Source organism: Amborella trichopoda, chromosome 9 (genome assembly GCF_054954075.1).
Source record: "Amborella trichopoda isolate Santa Cruz 75 chromosome 9, AtrichopodaSantaCruz75HAP2 v2.0, whole genome shotgun sequence".
Classification (NCBI taxonomy): Eukaryota; Viridiplantae; Streptophyta; class Magnoliopsida; order Amborellales; family Amborellaceae; genus Amborella; species Amborella trichopoda.
Genome location: NC_142344.1, coordinates 42,548,905 through 42,567,108, shown reverse-complemented (window position 1 = coordinate 42,567,108; position 18,204 = coordinate 42,548,905). Strand labels below are relative to the sequence as shown.

Here is an 18,204-nt window from a genome sequence, read left to right as displayed (position 1 = left end):
TGAGAAAAACACATGCCATCATCTTTTGAGTGCATTTTTTAAAAAGAAATAGAAATTTAAGGTCGAAATGGAACAACATTTCAGCCACATTTGTGACAAAATGTGAAGCAAAACTTTGAGAAAAGTGGAATCTTTAGCAAGGTTTCAAGCAGCTTCCAGAAATATTAACCAAAGTGCATAGAACACAAAGAGTGCTAAGCACTTCAATCAACTAAAATTTTCATCGGGATTTTCTTTGCTTGAGTGTATTTTTTTTTTTTTTTGAGGAGTTCCTCTCAACAAATATACATAACACAAATATGTGGCATAGTGTTCAGAGCAGATTGCAGCACTTAACTAATTCGGAGTATCTATGCTTCCTGAAATCTAGAGCTGTACTCTTCCCAAAAATCTGGAGCTGTACTCTTCCCAAAAATCTAGAGCTGTACTCTTCCCAAACTTTTATTTAGACCTTCCTTCTCATGACAGCCCTGCAACAGCAAGGAAGGTCTTGATAGACTTGCTAGGATTTGTGATTCGGCTATTACAAAAGCGGCCACCCACTTGATATGCCAGAGAGTACCTTTCATCTGTTCACTAAATGTGTATGTAATAGGATAACTGCAACAAAAGGCGCTTACCCATGCAAGATTCCATATCCTGTGGAAGAGATCACATATCTCAAGCTAGTTGGGTGGAGGACAATAATTTCCATCATTTCCTTGAGAAATCAATGAAACAGGCTAATGCACTGGTGAGAGAGATTATCTGAAAAGCTTCTGTCAGAAACTTGGCTCTGATGCCTGGTTCCTACTTAACGTTTCTAATATACATATGCATCTACAGCCCCGTGTGCAACTTGAAATGCCCTAAGAAGTGGCTACTTTAAAGACTGGTCGATTATCAAAAAAAAGTTCACAATATTATTTATATGGAAAAAACAAATCACAAACATGAATGCACAATTACTAACTAAATATCAATAATTAACAAATGTTAATTTCGCTTAATTCTAAGAAAGAAATGATTAAGAATTCGCCAAATATTTCAGTTTCAGATCCCTTAACACACTCAAAATCAATACCTCCTGTTCAAAAATGCATTTAAGAAAGGGACCCCATTTTTTACATGTAAACAGATTGTGTGAACACATGTTCCAATCTCCAAATTGCAACAAAATGAATATTTTGGATCCATTTTCCCCATAATTGTTTCCTCTGCCCATGCTTTTGCAGAGTGATGAACCTAATCCCAAAATCACCCAAAACGCATTGGATTTACAAATAATACAAAGATCTAATACTTGTGGCACCATTCAAATTCATGCAGCAGCCATACACGAAAGTTTGTCAATACAGTTCAGGAAATCAAAAAAAATAGAAATAGAAAACATCTTCAGCCAAATTTAGGGTTCGAAAATCAACTGACACAGATAGATCCAGACAAAGTACAATCATATTTTCTTCATTGTAACTTGAGAAAAAAAAAGTGGGGAATTCATCTCCCAAAGTATGGTCTTTTCTGAAGCCATTTGTCACGAGGCATCAAAGTATATTGATCAGACAACAACTATTAATATTTGCATCATCAAGGCAAATCCAAATAAAAGGAAAACATGTGGAACCATTAGAAAGGCTTATATTCAATATATGATGAGAGAGTTGATAAGAACTTACTTGCCAGATGTGCTCACTGAAAGAACTGAATATGAATCATGGGGAACAGGGGCCCCTAGGTGCTTCTTTGTCTGCTTAACAGGTAATGGCTCTATTGACTCTGCCCTTGACCGTTCTGTTTCAGGCAAAGAACCAGTGCTTCCTAAAGAAGGACTTGCAGGCGCAGACAACTGAAAACTCAGCTGTCTAAGTTCTCTTTCAACAACAAACACAGCAGAATGTTCTCTATTTCCTGGAGGTGTTGGTAAAGGAACCACAGCCGGTAGAGACCTAGCATCAAATTCACTGAGAATCACACCAATATTGGTACCAGTTGCTACAAGGTGTGGTTGCAAAGGATGTGCAACCATGCAATATACCTACACAATGGGCAAAAGTTTCAGATCCAGAATGCAATTATATACCACAGGTGTGTTATAGAAACACAATTAAAAATTAAAGAGAGCACAGAAGCACTCATAAATAAGTAATATAGACTGAACCAGAGCAGAAGACAAAAGGTGAGGGTTCCAGTCAGGTCAAAATCAGTCAAATTGGACCAGTCATTAAAAAAAAAAGAGATACAGAGAGAGAGAGAGAGAGAGAGAGAGAGAGAGAGAGAAAGAAAATAGACGAAAATAAAAAGTAGAAAAAATTGGGAAGAAAATTATACCAGACTAGTCTGCCCTGCCATTTTGAAAGGAGTTTTAATCAGTGTTGATCAATTTCCAATGTTGGGTTAGGCCGAACAAACTAGGCCAGTTCCCGGTTCAACCAGTCTGACCAACCAATCTAATCCAGTCCTTATGATGACAGAACATATTATACACATTTCACATAAGAAGCTTGCCTTGTGGGAATCAATCCAATGATCCTACTCCAATGTGATCACCGGAATAATCTGCATTCTACGAACCTTCTGCGCACACATCAGTTCCCCGTAACACATGTAGTATTCGGTACTTTTGGGGTGTAACATAGGATTCTCTTCACTAATTTCTAGCAGTCAGGCCTCAAGCTGCTTTGGTATTTTCTCACCAGACTCACGGAAAAACATGGGTTGGGTGCCTAGTATCATATACATAAAGATCCAACTGTACTAACATATAGCACCTTCTCCGTATACTTGAACTAAGCTTTCCCCCTTGGAGACACAGCTCAACTCACTTTGACTCTATTCTCCACTGAAGAAATCACAAGTTTGCAATTTTCCATGGAAAACTTTCAAGAACCTTTCTAGTTTCTAAAATATGAGGCTTGTGAGAAGTAAATGGTGTGCACAGCATATTATCTTGATCTCCACTATATACAAGGCCTCACTAAGGTCCTTCATTTTAAATTTCGAGACAAAAAGCATTTTCTTTTTCATTTACGAGAGCTAACAAGTTGCTAACAATCGACATGTCACACAACATATCTCCCACTAACCTTGACATATACACAATAATCTTCTTCATTTAGAGTGAGCCAAACTGTGCCAAGGCTTCATGAAACTTCAAGTTCAACCACGAGGCTTGTTTTAGGCCCTACATGGATCTATGCAATTTGCACGCTAAGTTCTCTCTCCCACTTCATTCGGAAAGAAGTACTGACTGGATACATCAACCTTTTAGTTGTGGCAACAGATGAGCAAACTATGAAAGGGCTCATAAAAGGTTTGCATTTTCTGAAGTTTGCAAAGTTCAAGGGACGACTTGGAGTCACAAGAAGAGAATCACAGCGTTGCAAAGTTCAACGGACGACTTAGAGTCACAAGAAGAGAATCACAGCGCTGTGGGGGAGTCTTGAAGATCGTCGCTGATTTGGTTAGAAGTCCGTAAGTAGTAGGATTGGTAGTCGAGGGTCCTAATTGGATTAGGATTTTGTTTACTTAAAAAAATTAATAAGAGTCCTAAATGGATTAGGAATGCGCTTAAATAAAAATTGAGAACTAAAGTCCTAGTCAGATTTCGATTGTGTTTAACATAATAGAGTTCAACTTCTATTTGGTTTTAAAAATTTCATTGGTAAAGATTAGAATTACTTGATTAGTCTTCTAGTAAAACTTGCCCTCTTAGTTATTTTAGAGTTACTTGTACGAATAGTCTTCTAGTAAGACTTGTTTCTTAGTAACATGTGTGTGCGCGTGCGCATCTATATATATATATATATATATATATATATATAAAGGGTATGGTTTGTATAGAGCCTAGGCTCTAAACAATCAAATTAGAGCCTACCTTCAAATAGTGTCAAGAAATGTGGTTTCAATACTGGAAATCTTTTTGATAGCCTTAGAATATATTTTCATCTTTATTTATAAAGTTTAAAGCTTAAAAAATAGCATAGATCGAGAGATCTATGAAAACTTGAAAATCCTGAAAATTGGCAATCCAAAAATGTGTTACAAAGTACACTATTTTCAAAAGTTGAAATCTATTTTTTTCTCATGTCCAAGTTTCTTGATGTCGAGATGATCAATTTGAGGATATTTGGGCATCAAAACAACCTCTTCTAGTGAAATTTTTGAGGTAGGCTCGAATTTGATTGTTTAGAGCATCGGCTCTATATAAAATTTTCCCATATATAAATATAGTTCTATATATATCGAGTGGGTTACTTTGAGAACAGATGAATGAATGAAAGAAAATGTTCTTTCTATCTCTAGTGTTCTCTTATGTTATCTTCCATGGTGTTCTTTTTGCAACCTTATGTTGGTGGGCGTATGATGTACATCGAGCAAAAGTTTGTTTCTCGAAGCGCCCATGTGTTTTTCTGTGTTCAGGGTGTATTTTTTTATCTCATGATCATTCCGCTCGTAAACACTCTAAAGTAACTAAGAAGAGTCTTATTAATCCTACAAATAACTATCAAATAACTAAGAAGACAAGTCTTATTAATCCTACAAATAACTCTCAAATAACTAAGAAGACAAGTCTTACTAGAAGACTAATGCTACAAGTAACTATAATCTTATTCGATGACTTCTTCAAACCCAAATAGCGATAGAACTCTATCGTGTTAAACACAATCCTAATCCAACAAGGACGCCTATTTAATAATTTTTTATTTAAATTCCTAATGCAACAAGGACTTGTATTCAATAAATTTTATTAACTACACACAATCCTAATCAAATTAGGACTCTTGACTAGTTAAATCCAACTGCTTACAAACTTCTAACCAAATCATCGATGATCTTCCCTCCCATTATTCACACTATTTCATATATATTCTCTCTTCTAGTTCTCCATTTAGAAGTGTCGTTTTCATGTTCATTAGTGAACTGCAAAATCAAAGTAACTCATCATGGAGATCAGAAATTGAATAGATACGAAGTTGGCTACAAGAGTTGAAGTCTTATCATAGTCTATCCCTGCATTTTGGGTGAAATCTTTTGTTAGCGGTCTAGCCATATATTTCTCTATTTGCCCGTCAAAGTTCAATTTCCTTTTGAACATCCATATATAGCCTATGGGTTTCCCATCATCCGGAAACAAGACCACTTCATGTTACCAGGTGCCAGACACCATTCCATTCTGTTGAGTGCATTACCTCATCCATAGCGGCCAAACACAAGTCATTATCTAGTCTTTCTGAGATTTCCTATTAGGTTGAGAAATCATCATTAGGCCCATCTGGTTCCTTTTGCTAATATCCTCCTAGGATGGTAAAGAATTCAGGCAGGTGCCTAATCCTTTAGCTTCTCTAAGAGCTTGTGGTTTATGGACTCGAATCTCAATCTCATTGTCACTCATTTCATGAAAATCTGCCCTTTTGGCCATGTGTAGTTTCAAGGAATTCATCACCGAAAAGGTGGGTGTCTTTAGAATCAATCACCACCACAGGATCTAAAACATTTCCCATGTTGGACATACCAAAAAGAAAGAAAAAAAAAATGCATTTCACTGTTTTGGGATCCAGGTTTGACCTATTCTGAGAAGGTCTCAATGCATGAGTTGATCACCCTCACACTTTCAGGTGATAAGGGATGGAACACAACGAGTGAACAACTCATGGTGCATCCAAGGTACTGCTTTCATGGAAATCATGTTCAGGACATTCTCTCCTTGAAGAGCTGCCTCACCCCAAAAGTCTAGGATGAGCTTAGCATACCCCATCATACTCCTCACCATTTCCACTTCTTTCCCGTTTTGTCTCTTCGTCAACCAATTCTGTTCGAATGTGCATGGCATGGTGAATTGGTGAAATTACCATTCTGTGTGAGAACTCCAGCAATTGAGATGAATACTTGCATCCCATATCAGACCAAAGGACAATAATTTTCCTAGCAGGATGATTTTCCACCTAAGCATTAAAACTCCTTAAAAGTTTCTACTGCATCAAATTTAATCTTAAGTAATAAACATGCCCCAAACATGAACGGTCATCTAGAAAAGTAATAAGGTATCTCTTCTGACATCATGTGGCCAATTCATTAAACCACAATGTCAAAGTGGACAACATCGAAAATGCCAATTGCTCTCATAGTTTTCAAAAACTGTTTCTTACTAAGTTTGCCTTGTACGCATGGCTCACATTTTCAAAAGATTCCCTTCTACATTTTTCCAAAAGCCGTTTCTCATCAATCTTGCCCTCACCCAACCTCATGTGCCACATGTACATATCGTTATCATCATCCGAATGAGTCACCTCATAAGCAAATACCGATTCCATCTCATCCAATGTTCAAGAAAGCAGATGCGGCTGCCTAGGCGACCAAGGGTCTAGGCCACCTAGGCCGGCACCCCAGACACAAAGGCAGCCTGCATTGGGTGGAGGATCAAATCCTTGCAGATTGTTGGACCCCCTACCACTCCCCCGGTCTTTTATTGTATACAGAATTCACATTTTTTTATTTAATAAGTTTTGTATAAAATATATTGCTAAAAAGTCAGAGGTACAAATCAAACATAGCATACACAACTCTAAACAGTAAATATTCATTCGGGTTGGGAGCAATGGACTTTTTCTATTGAATTGCTTTCCCAAAGACCCAAACTAAAAAATGGGAAAATAATCCAAATAGTTTTTTTTTTTTGGGTGAACAACAATCTAAATAGTTGATAGCATATCAAATATATATGTTATAGGGTATTTTTGACATGCTTGTACCCCCGGTGCGAATAATGGAGAAGCCAGTGGCGACCTAGACCCGCAGGTACCAAAAAGGCCTAACGACTACGGAAACCCTGAGCAAATAAGCCTTATTCTTGAGAACCATTATAGCAATTCCATTTCACCTCCAAATTAAGCACATGCGTTTCCCATGATGATCCAAGAATCCCCTCCAAATTTCGGTCAATTCGGATGCAAATGGAAGAAACAGGTACAATCGGTTTTCGGCCCAAGTTCCTATCATTCTACAGTGCACCATAACTGAAACTCTACCCTAGAGACCTCCAATGGATTCAAGAGGTCGAGAACAGTCATTGTACCAAGTTTCAACCTAATCTAACCTTCCTAGGTCGTACCTACTAAAAATGACAAATTTCTAGTATGTTACGGTACACCATAGCTGGAACTCTACTCTAGAGACTTCCAATGACTATGGGACCACCGCCAATGGATTCAAGAGGCTGAGAACATTCACCATGCCAACTTTCAGCTCAATCTGACCTTCCTTGGTCGTACTTTCCAAAAATAATAAGATTGTAATTGTTCACTTGATCTATTTGAACCAGTTACTATTTATAGTAACTTTGTTTTTGCAAAAATAGCAAACTTTGGAAGCTTGAATCTCCCTCGTCTTAAGCAGATGGATCCCAAATTCGGGTATGTTGTTCCCCTTCCCAAGTTCTACGATTCGTTGGGTGGCACGCACCATGGGAGCCCATGGATAGGGAGAAATCCAAGAAAGAAAATTGCTAAAAACCATGAAAATGTAGGAAATTCCAGCAATATATCTCCCCACTCCAATGCCCAGTCTATTGTTTTCTATTGTAGTAGTATTCTATTCTATTCTATATAGTATTAAGTAGTCTATTGTAGTAGTAGTCTAGTGTGAAAATAGTCTTTGCCTCGTATACATTGTTGTAGGGTATTTTTGACATGTTTGTATCCCCTGTGCAAATAATGGAGAAGCCAGTGGCGACCTAGACCCACAGGTACCAAAAATGCCTAAAGACAGGGAAACCTTGACTGAATAAGCCTTATTCTTGAGAGCCTTGATAGCAATGTCATTTCACCTCCAAATCAAGCACACAAGTCTCCCATGGTGATCAGAGAACCCCCTCCAAGTTTTGGTAAATTCGTATGCAAATCAAAGAAACAGGTACAATCGGTTTTCAACCCAAGTTCATATCATGCTACAGTGCACCATAGCTTGAACTCTACTCTAGAGACTTCCAATAACTATGAGACCACCACCAATGGATTTGGGAGGCCGAGAACAGTCATTGTGCCAAGTTTCAATCCAATCTGACCTTCTTAGGTCGTACCTGCTAAAATTGGCAAGTTTCTAATATGTTACGGTACACCATAGCTGGAACTCTACTCTAGAAACTTCCAATGACTATGAGACTACCGCCAATGGATTTGAGAGGCCGAGAACAGTCATCATGCTGAATTTCATCTCAATCCGACCTTCCTAGGTTGTATTTCTCAAAAATAGTAAGGTTTTTACTATTCACTTGATCCATTTGAACCAGTTAATATTTCTAATAATAATTTTTTTGTAAAAAAAGGAACTTTGGAAGCTTGAATCTCTTTCGTCTTAAAGCGGATGGATCTCAAATTCGAGTATGTTGTTCCCCTCATAAAGTTCTACGATTTAGTGGGTAGCATGCACCATGGGAGCTCACAGAAAGGGAGAAATCCTAGAGAGAAGGTCACCAAAAACCATGAAAATACAAAAAATTTCAACAATATATCTCCTTGCTCCAATGCTCATATCTTGAAATTCCAGACTCCCACAACCTCAAGGCCAAGTCCGTTGCGACCTCAGCTCTGAAAGCTTCATTTGAGTACTCATTCGTTAGAAATGGTGACTGGGAATGTGCTCTATTAAAGCTCGAATGAAGACACATTTTTTGGCGGCCGGAATTCCATTTTCCAACCACCTCCCCAATTGGGAATGTGATCATTCGGCACCCAAATCAAGGGATTTTATTGCAAAATGATTGCAATCAGTGTTTCAAAAAGTGACAGGCGGGTCGAAGCCGCCCAGCGCCTAGGCGGGTGCCCAGAACATGAGCGGCCCAGTTGAACCCAAAATGGATTCTACAGTTGTATATTATATAAAATATAAGAATTAAGTATTTAGAGCACATCAGAATTCAAAGTATACTACACATTATACACACTCCATAAGCATAACCATAAGTTGGTCCATAATCCATATCCAATTAAAAAAAAAAAAAATTTGATAAAGTTGACATTGTATTGTTGTAAGAGTGGGTACAAGTGGAGGAAAGAGAGGACTCGAGTACCCACGAGACGGGCGGTCAAAAAATAGGTCCCAAGACCCTATACAAAAATGGCCTAGTCTACTGCCGAAGTACAAAAATTATAGTGTAGAAAAAAAAGGGGCTTATAAGAACGCTCGAGTACAAGAAAAAGAGTAGGCTAACTATAGGTTTGGGAGCCCTCTGTGGTTCAGAGCAAAAAAGGAGATGGACCGGTCGGGGTCTTCCACAAATGCACGTGCTTCGTCTTTAGCTAGAAGATCCGCGAGCTCTCTCGATGTCCGCCAAGTATGCCTCCATAAGACGTTGATATCCCTGCATACGTGGTGGATTTCGTCAAAATCCTTGAGAGGTACCAAGGAGGGGGGGAGGTGCTTGCTGCTCAAGAGATGATGTTTTGGGCGTCTCCTTCCACAACCAAAATTTGACCCCGTGAGGAGTTGAATCTTTTGAGGCCTAACAGAAGAGCCAAGGCTTCAACGAACTGGGAATCTCCTTGTCCCACATTTCCGAGTAGGTGAGAAGGATATTGCTATTGTGATCACGAAATGCCCCTCGTGCCCCTGAAGGCCCTGGGTTCCCCAACGAACAACCATCAAAGTTGAGTTTGACTGCATTTTTTGGAGGGGCCTGCCGGTTGTAAGGTCTTTGAATCTTGTGAGAATGGAGGTGCATGATATTCTCCCACTGACTGAGTAAAGTGTTAGAGGGAATCCCTACAAAGTCTCTGTGGGTAGAAGCCCAAAAGGTTACTAGGGAATTAACCTTATGGAAGAGCACAGGAACATCGTTTTTGTGGCCTTGGAACACCCTCCATTCCTTTCTATCCATATGATCCATGTGGTGGCAGCGATTGTTGACTTCCATAAAGTTCTACCGGCCTTTGGCCAATGGGAACCAGAATAGGAGGATGTGAGTGCCATAACCGAGGGTGGGAGGACCCATTGAATATGGAACAGCTGAAGAATACGGCTCCATAGATCGAAAGCCTGGCTGCAATGTTGGAAAAGGTGAGGGTTTGTCTCTTCCTCTTGTAGGCACAAAGCGCATCTGTTAGGAAGTGGAAGGCCTCTTTTTTTAAGCTGGTCGACTATGAGAGCCCGTTGGCAGCAAGCTATCCAATTGAACGTTTGGACTTTTGGAGGGGCTAAGGTTGACCAGACTTTGGAAAGAATAGAAATGGGGTTCAACGGGTAAGTAGGGGGTTGAATAAGTTTGTTGTAGAAAGAGGCAACTGAGAACTTACCGGATGGGGAGAGGGTCCAAACCAGAGAATCAATCCCTGATGGAGATAAGAAGATTGGGTGTAGGGTAATAGACAGAGAAACGAAGAGTGAGGTCTCCTCTTCAGTTAGGTTTCTCTTGAAAGAGGGATTCCAAGACCTACGACCCCCTGAAAGAACCATTTCATCAGCTATGGTGGACTATTTGTTGGAACATAGGTGAAAGAGAGAGGGGAAAAGGTCCCTAAGAGGGGAATGTCCAATCCAAAGGTCGGACCAAAAATGCACTCTCGTGCCTTCTTTAGGATGGAAACGGATAGATTGGTTGAAAAGGGCAAGAGAGGATGCAAAGGCCTGCCAGCCTAGAGGCCCTGCTGCGGGAGGTCCTCTCAGGCACCCACTTGTGAACCGGGATCCTGTATTTGTAGCAGATAAACTGCGCCTAGTGGGAGTTGGGTTGGGTGGCCAATCTCCACCACATTTTCCTAGCAAAGCCAGGTTTGGTTTTCTAAGGTCCCTAATACCGAAGCCACCTTGGGATTTGGGTAGACGGACTCTGTCCCAAGAGATCAGATGGTATCTGGTTTTTTCCGTTTGGCCAGACCAAAGAAACTTTCTCATGAGCTGATCCAGCCTGTTAGCATCCGAGGCTGGCATATGGAAGATAGACATTAAGTAAACCGGGACATTGGCCAGAGTGGCTTTGACTAGCGTTGAACGGCCAGCCAGGGAAAGAAACCTCCCTTTCCAACCGGCCAGATGCCTATCCACTCTGTCAATAACCTGAGCCCATTGTCTTTTCTTGGGCTTCCCCAGCCCCAAAGGTATGCCCAAGTAGGTAGTGGGGAGGTCCTCTACTTTACAATCCCAAGAAGGAATAAGGGCTCTGATCTCTTATGTTGTCAGACCCACCCCCATCATCTTAGATTTATCCATGTTTACTTTGAAGCCAGTGGCAGTCTCAAAACATTTGAGGAGGAGCCTAAGGTTTTCAATCTCGAGTAGAGATGCATCTAGGAACACTAAGGTATCATCTGCGTATTGCAGATATGACACCGAAGGACCTAGTGAGCTACTATGGAAGGCTGAAAGAAAACCTTCCTGGTAAAGGCGAGAGATAGACCGGCTGAAAACATCTGCTACAATTGCGAAGAGAAAGGGGGACAAGGGGTCACCTTGGCGAAGGACCCTCGAGGAGGGGAAGAACCCTTTAGGGCTCTTGTTGATCAGAATAGAGAAATGGGGGTGGAAACTGCATCCTTTCATCCACTTTCTCCAAATGTTACCGAAACCCATCCTAGCCATTGTATCAAGTAATGACCAATCAACATGGTCATAGACTTTTTCGCAGACGATTTTCAAAATTAAACCAGGTTTCTTGGATAAATGCCTTGTGCGGAGGCACTCATGAGCGACCACTGCCCCATCCAGAATCTGCCTATCTTGGATGAAGGCAGATTGGATGGGGATATGATCAGAGGGAGGACATGCTTGAGTCTCGATGCCAAGGCCTTAGCCAGAATCTTGTATGAAGAGTTTAGCAGGCTAATAGGACGAAAGTCCTTTAGCTCCTCTGCCTCTTCAATTTTGGGAACAAGAGCGATAAAAGTGGCTTTTATCGCTTTATTTAAAATCCCCCTACGGTGGAATTCATCGAAGAAGCTACAGAGATCAGGTAAAAAAGTACCCAAGAAGGATTTAAAGGGGGCCATCGGGAAACCATCCGGCCCTGGAGCGCTGTCTTTGGCTAGTCGGGCAACGGCACCAACAATTTCCTCTACAAAAAAGGTCATTCCAACCACTGTGACCAATGATCAGGAAGAGTTAAGAAGTCTAGAGAGGTCATTCTTGGTTTGTGGTCCATAAGGGCAGTGTAGAGAGACTTGAAGTAGACAAGGATGGCGGATTCTATTTCATCAGGCTGAACTATGTAGCGATTATCCACCTTGATAGCGGATATCAAACTGTCTCTTCTACGGCAGTTAGCAATACGATGGAAGAAGGCAGTGTTCTGGTCCCTTGTTTTTAGCCATTTGACCCTGGATCTCTGGTACTAGAAGATTTCTTCTTTCTTGAGGGTGGAAAGGTAGTCCAACTTAGTTTGGGTTCTAAGGTTAGCTTCTGGTTCTGAGAGGTGTCTGGACTCTTCTACCCCATTGAGAACTTGAATAGATTGGAGCTGGGAGTTTTTAGTTTGAGAGTAGTTGCTTAGTAGAGATTTGCTCCAAGTAATGAGAGACTTTTTGAGAAGTTGGACTTTAGTTTGAAACATAAAACCCGCTCTACCCGAGACCTGGGATGAGAAAGAGGACCACCAAATAAGGATAAGACCAGAGAGGAAAAGCTCTTCTAACCAAGCTAGTTCGAAGTGAAAAGCTTTCAGCCCCCTTCGAATTGCCTAGGTATTCAGCATAATGGGCCAATGATCCGAGGTGGGTTTAGGCAAAGTGAGAGCATGGGAGCCAGGGAAAGAAGCATCCCAATCCAGCGAGAGAAGGAAAGGTCCAGCTTGACAAGGGAAGGTTGAGCAGAGTTGTTGGACCAAGTATAACCATTCCCTTGAAGAGGGATGTCTAAGAGTTCTTGGCGGAACACAAAGTCGAAAAAATCGAGCATGCCCTGAGATATGTTTGGGTTGAGGTTTCTCTCGTAAGATCACCTGGTGATATTGAAATTACCACCCAAACACCACGCAGAGTGTGGTAAGGAAGCAACAAAATGTAATTCAGACCATAGGAGAGGACGAAGAGAGGAAGAGTTGGGCCCGTAAATAGCAAAAGAATTTGAAAAGAAAACCATCAAAAACCCGAGAAAGGAGGACTGTAACAGAGAAAGAGCCTATGTGAGAGGATCGAAGGGACGGCGCTCAGTTGGGTCTCAGAGAACCTAAATTCCCCCTGAAGCCCCTTCCGCCGGTAAGGTAACCCATTGGCAAGGTCTTCGACCCCACACGCTGCGGATTAACCGGAGTTCGGCTCCAACTGCTTGGTCTCAGTTAAGGCTAAGATGGCAGGGCGAAATTTGAAAGAGAAGTCCCTAACAGAGTCCCTTTTGGAACTGTCCCAACCCTCTAATGTTCCAAGAGAGAATCTGCATTGATGGAGGGAGGAGCAGCGAAGAAGGCAATCCTATCCGACCGCCTAGAGGATGGAAGCAGTGGAGTGGTAGGAGTTAGGGCACTGTCTGCATTTTTGTCATAGTTGATCTGCGAAAAGAGATTAAGCAGTTCCCATTGACCTTTTACGCTCACCTTGGTACGGCTTTGGGCATCAACAAGCAAAAAGGGGTGCGCCGGGCCTTCAAGTCCGTCGTCCCATTACCCGGAACATCTCCTTCGTTCTTTTTGCTATTCTATTGTCCCCATCCCCATCTCGGCTTTCGCTGCTGCCAGGGGGGGAGAGATGGTGCAAGAGTTATAGGGTCTCTGGGTAACTCTCTGTTCGACTGAGAGCCAGGCGAGGAAAGGAACCAAGGCAAAACCAAAGAAGGTTTCGAGGGTGGGGGGGGGATTGAGAAGGGTAAAGGTTAGGCGGCAGAGGTGGCGAGTCCACAGAAGTGGGAGTGGGAGGTGGCACGACTGACGTTGCAGGAACAAGGGCCTCCGACGTGTCAAAGGCAATGAGGGGCCAAGCGAGAACTACAGGGGACGGACTGGCTGGTACCCCAGGTAGGAAGGGGGAGGGAAAGCACCAAAGACATCGGGAGAAAGAAAAGGAGAAAGAGGTGTTGCGCCATATGTGCTGAGAGGTCCAAAGTAAGGGGGTGGGTGGTAAAGTGACAGGTAGTGGTGGGGGTATGGGTGGGGGACAGCTGCGAACGGGCAGGGATAAGAGGCGGGGTAGGGGAAGTGAACCGTTGTGACCCAGCTGATATGAACGAGTTGCGAGGATTGGGGAAAGTAGGGGGCGAGGAGAGAGGAGAGGTAGGCCGGGTCAAGGGGAGAGGGGTCAAGAGAGTGCACAGCAAGGATGCCAAAGGGGAGTAGGGAGGTGTCCAAATCCATAAACGAAAGAGATTTCCACACAGTGGAAAACTGGGAAAAACCACCCTCGAAGAGCAGATCTAGCGATAGAAAAGATAAGGAAAGCAGCGGAGGGGCCAAGGGGTGAGAGATGGACCGACTTCACTGCTAGCAGAAGGGGAAAGGGAAGCAGGAGGAGGAGGCAAGGGAGGAGGCCAGCCGAGGGGAAGCGGCAGAAGGGAGGGTAAGTGGTCGGAGCAAGGTCAGAGGAAGAAGAGACCCCCTAGGAACCCGGAGGGAGAAAGGAGGGGAGAGAGAGGTTGGTTTGAAAGGGGCGGAGGGAGGCCTCACCCAAGGTGGGGAAAGAGAGGACAATTGTCGAAGAGGCAGGTGCAAACGGGACGGAGGAAAGCAGCTATGAGAGGCCAAGTGTCGAGGCGAGGGGGGAGGTGTCAACAAGGTGAGAGGAAGGGTCGGCAGGTGAAAGGACAGGAAGGAGGGGAAGGGGCGGAGGGTGGCTGAGGATCGCCAGGTGTCTCAACCGAAGAACCAGAGGCAGGCGAAAAGGCTAGTGACCATGCAGACTGGGGAGGGGAGGGCACGGCTGTTGACCACGTGTCAAGCGTGCAGAGCAAAGGACAGGGGTGGGCAGAGGGGATGGGACAGGTGTTTGAACGTCAGCAGAGGTTCTCAAGATGAGGCCTATCGAAGGGGGGATCCGGGAAATTGGTGCAGCCCGACAGCCCAGGAGGGAAAGGATGGTCACCATCCACAATAACCTCCTACCCAGGTCGGTGTGAAGGTGGAGCCTGAAAGCCCGGGGGGGACCGACAGGGTTCAACTACCTTGCCGCCTTCGGGGCAAGAGCCAGGGTGGGTAGGCTCGAGGTCAAACAGTGGCTCCTGCAAACTGGCTTTCGCTATAACAGAGGGAACCAGGGATGCGCCACATGGTAGCAAGGTGGAGAGCTGGGGCCGAACAGGAGGTCTGGGCCTGGCATGGCCCGAAATGGAAGCGGGGCCTTGGAGCTGGTGACGGCAGCGCCACTGGTGGTGGCTAGGGTTCTTGGAAACCGTGGTCCAAGAAGAGGGCGAGGCCACGGGATGAGGCTAGCAGTCGAGAAAATTGACCGAGGGAGGAAAAGCCTCCGACCAAGAGAGAGAGATAGGGTAAAAGAGGTTAGCAAATTCAATCCCCACGCACGCTGGGATGAGCTTTGTATCCAGAACCTCCACAAGAAGCCGAATAGATCCAAGCGGAAGGGTTTCAATGGACTTCCAGTGAATGGAAATAAAACTGCCACAGGCCTCCGCCACTCTCTGAAAAGTGGACGGAGACCAAACATGAAGGGGCAAGTGTTGAAGCGTGAGCCAGATTTTTCGCCTTCTAAAGGACCCTTCCAGGGGGGTCCAAGCCCGAAGACAGAGGGTAGCCCCTTTGAAGACTAAATAGTTGGGGTTTTGTAACACCTAGTTGGCATGTTCAACGGACAAGAAGGAGAAAAGAAAGTTCCCTCCAGAGAGGTGCCTGGCAATGATGTTAGGGTCCTGCCAAATGCTTTGTGGCCAAATCTCTATTCCTCGCGCATCGTCACGTAAGGGCTTGAATGATCCAACTAGAGAGGAAAGAAATTTGGATTGAAGATGGGAGGTCTCCTCTGGGGGGATGGAGACAAAGAAAGGGTGGGGAAGCCTTAAAAGGGGGAGAAGCTTTGAGGCCACGGAAGACACTAATGGAGCAATGGGGGCCTTGGGGCGAGCAGTAACCTACGAGAAGGAGAGAGGGAAAGAGAAGGTGGAGGCCGCTCGAACCTCCTACAGAGAGGAGGGAAGAGGGGCATGTATCTCCTTTGAGAGGGATGGCTGAGGGGAGAAACCACGAGGGCTTGGCTGAGTCTTGGGAGTAGGATGAGGATCACACCGAGAGGGCTTGGGGCAAAGGTCATAGATAAAATTCCAGTTGAAAGGGGAGGGGAGGGGAGGGGAGGGGACGGGGGTGGGGAACGAAGACGTCTCCGCCTCATTTCACAATGATTAGGAAACCCCTAATATCCAATTAAAATTTAAAACTTACCATTCATGGTTCAATCAAAGTTCAAAGTTTAATAATTATTCAACATTCATCATTCATCATCAGTAAAATTAGGGTCAACTGCATTGGCAACATATTCATCGGAGTCGTCACCCCAGTGTTCAAAAAAGAAGACCCTGCCTAGGCGGTCCAGAAGGCTTGGGCGCATCACCCAAGCTTAGACGGACAAACTGAGTGGCAGTCCCTGGGTGGCCGCCAAGGCGATACAGAACCCGCCTAGGCGAGCGCCCAACCATGGGCGACCGCCAAGGGCTTACGCCCTGCCTAGGGTCGGAATTTTTTTTTGTTTTTTAGTTGTATTGATTTTTTCTAAAAATATAAATTGAAGGATGGGTTTTAGGCTCATTTCAAATCTAAATCCACAATAACCCATTTTACAGAGAAAGAAAGCTCAAGAAAACTAAATTTTGTGACTTTTATTGGATCAAAGTGCTTCTCAAAGTTACGAAAAAAGGATCCAAATATTACCTCGGTAAATTTGATTTAGTTTCGGAGTTTTATAATCCTATTAAATAGCGTTTTTTATTATTTTAGCACCAGAAAACATCTCAGAGGTGGGAGTTTGGAGTTCGAACAATCAAAGTAAGTGCAAAAATTTATTTTTTAGATTGTTTTATTTTGAAATGTCTTCTTCAAGATCTAGTCAAAGTGAACATCCGGATTCGAAATATGGATATAACACAAATCCAAATGACAATTTTTGTGAAAAAGATACGAAAGGGGGAATACACCGCTTTAAGAAGCATCTCATCGGTATTAAGGGGGATGTTGCCCCTTGTAAAAATGTTCTTGAAGCTATCAGAGAGGAGATTAAGCAATATATGAGTTTTGTAAAACGAAAACAGGAACAAAATCCTTGTCATTTGAATATATCTATTTCTGCTACTTCTAGAAGAAGTGATTCGGGTTGGAAGTATGGTTATAACCCAAAACCAAACGATAAAAATTGCATAAGGTATAATTTTTGTGAAAAAGATACCAATGGGGGTATTAACTGATTTAAGTAACACCTTGTTGGTATTAAAGGGAATGTTGTTTCTTGTAAAAAGGTTCCTGAAGCTATTCGGGATCAGATTAGACAACTTCTGAATTTAAAAGAACCAGAAAATGATAAAAATGAGCTTTGTTCTACAGAAATATCTTCTCCAGGTTCTTCTAGAAGTGGTGATCCGGGTTGGAAGTATGGTTATAACCCAAATCCGAATGACAAAAATCATATTAAATATAATTATTGTGGAAAGGATATTAATGTGAGCATTACCAGTTTAAAAAACACCTTGCCGGTATTAAAGGGGATGATGCCCCGTGTAAAAATATTCTTGAGGCTACTAGGGAGGAAATTATACAATATTTGAGTTCAGGGAAGCACAAAAAGATAGAAAAGTAGCCAAGACTCATAAGGCCTCATCTACACATACTAGTAAGGGGAGGTAGAGAAGAAGAGTACAGATTCAGAAGAAACTAAGGAGGACGAGCGTTATATTGAAGAGGGAAATGACTCTGATGATGGCATCGATCCTGATGCATATGATGAAGATGACCCTATTCCTTCTGATGATGATGATGATGACTGAAGACTATTGGTGTTGAGAACTGATTGTTGCGTTAAGTGTTGACTATTGTGTCCTAGCCTGTAAATTTGCTTAATTTTTCTATATTTTCGTTTTCTTATTTTTAGTTTCTACTTTCTAGTTTCTAGTTCTACTATCTAACTTTTGTGTGTACAGTCTGCAATGTATCAGACTATTAGTGTATGCTTGTATGGTTTTACTGCTTTATCATTATATGAAAATATGGATTTTGGTCTTATGGATTATCAAAATTTTCTTCTCGACTTATATTTCTTTTTTTAACTGGGATTATGGTCTTATGGATTATTAAAATTCTTATAGATTATCAAAATTCTTATA

At 42.7% G+C, this 18,204-nt stretch overlaps 1 protein-coding gene across 8 annotated transcripts in view; it reads right to left on the bottom strand.

The window, feature by feature from the left end:
* LOC18438955 (Transducin/WD40 repeat-like superfamily protein) overlaps positions 1–18,204 on the bottom strand; it is an 86,092-nt gene that overhangs the window by 43,742 nt on the left and 24,146 nt on the right. For all 8 annotated transcript variants that reach the window (XM_020670200.2, XM_088846537.1, XM_006849129.4 and 5 more), the window contains exon 12: positions 1,656–2,014. In XM_020670200.2, coding sequence (XP_020525859.1) covers positions 1,656–2,014 — 359 coding nt within the window. The remainder of the gene's footprint in view (positions 1–1,655; positions 2,015–18,204) is intronic.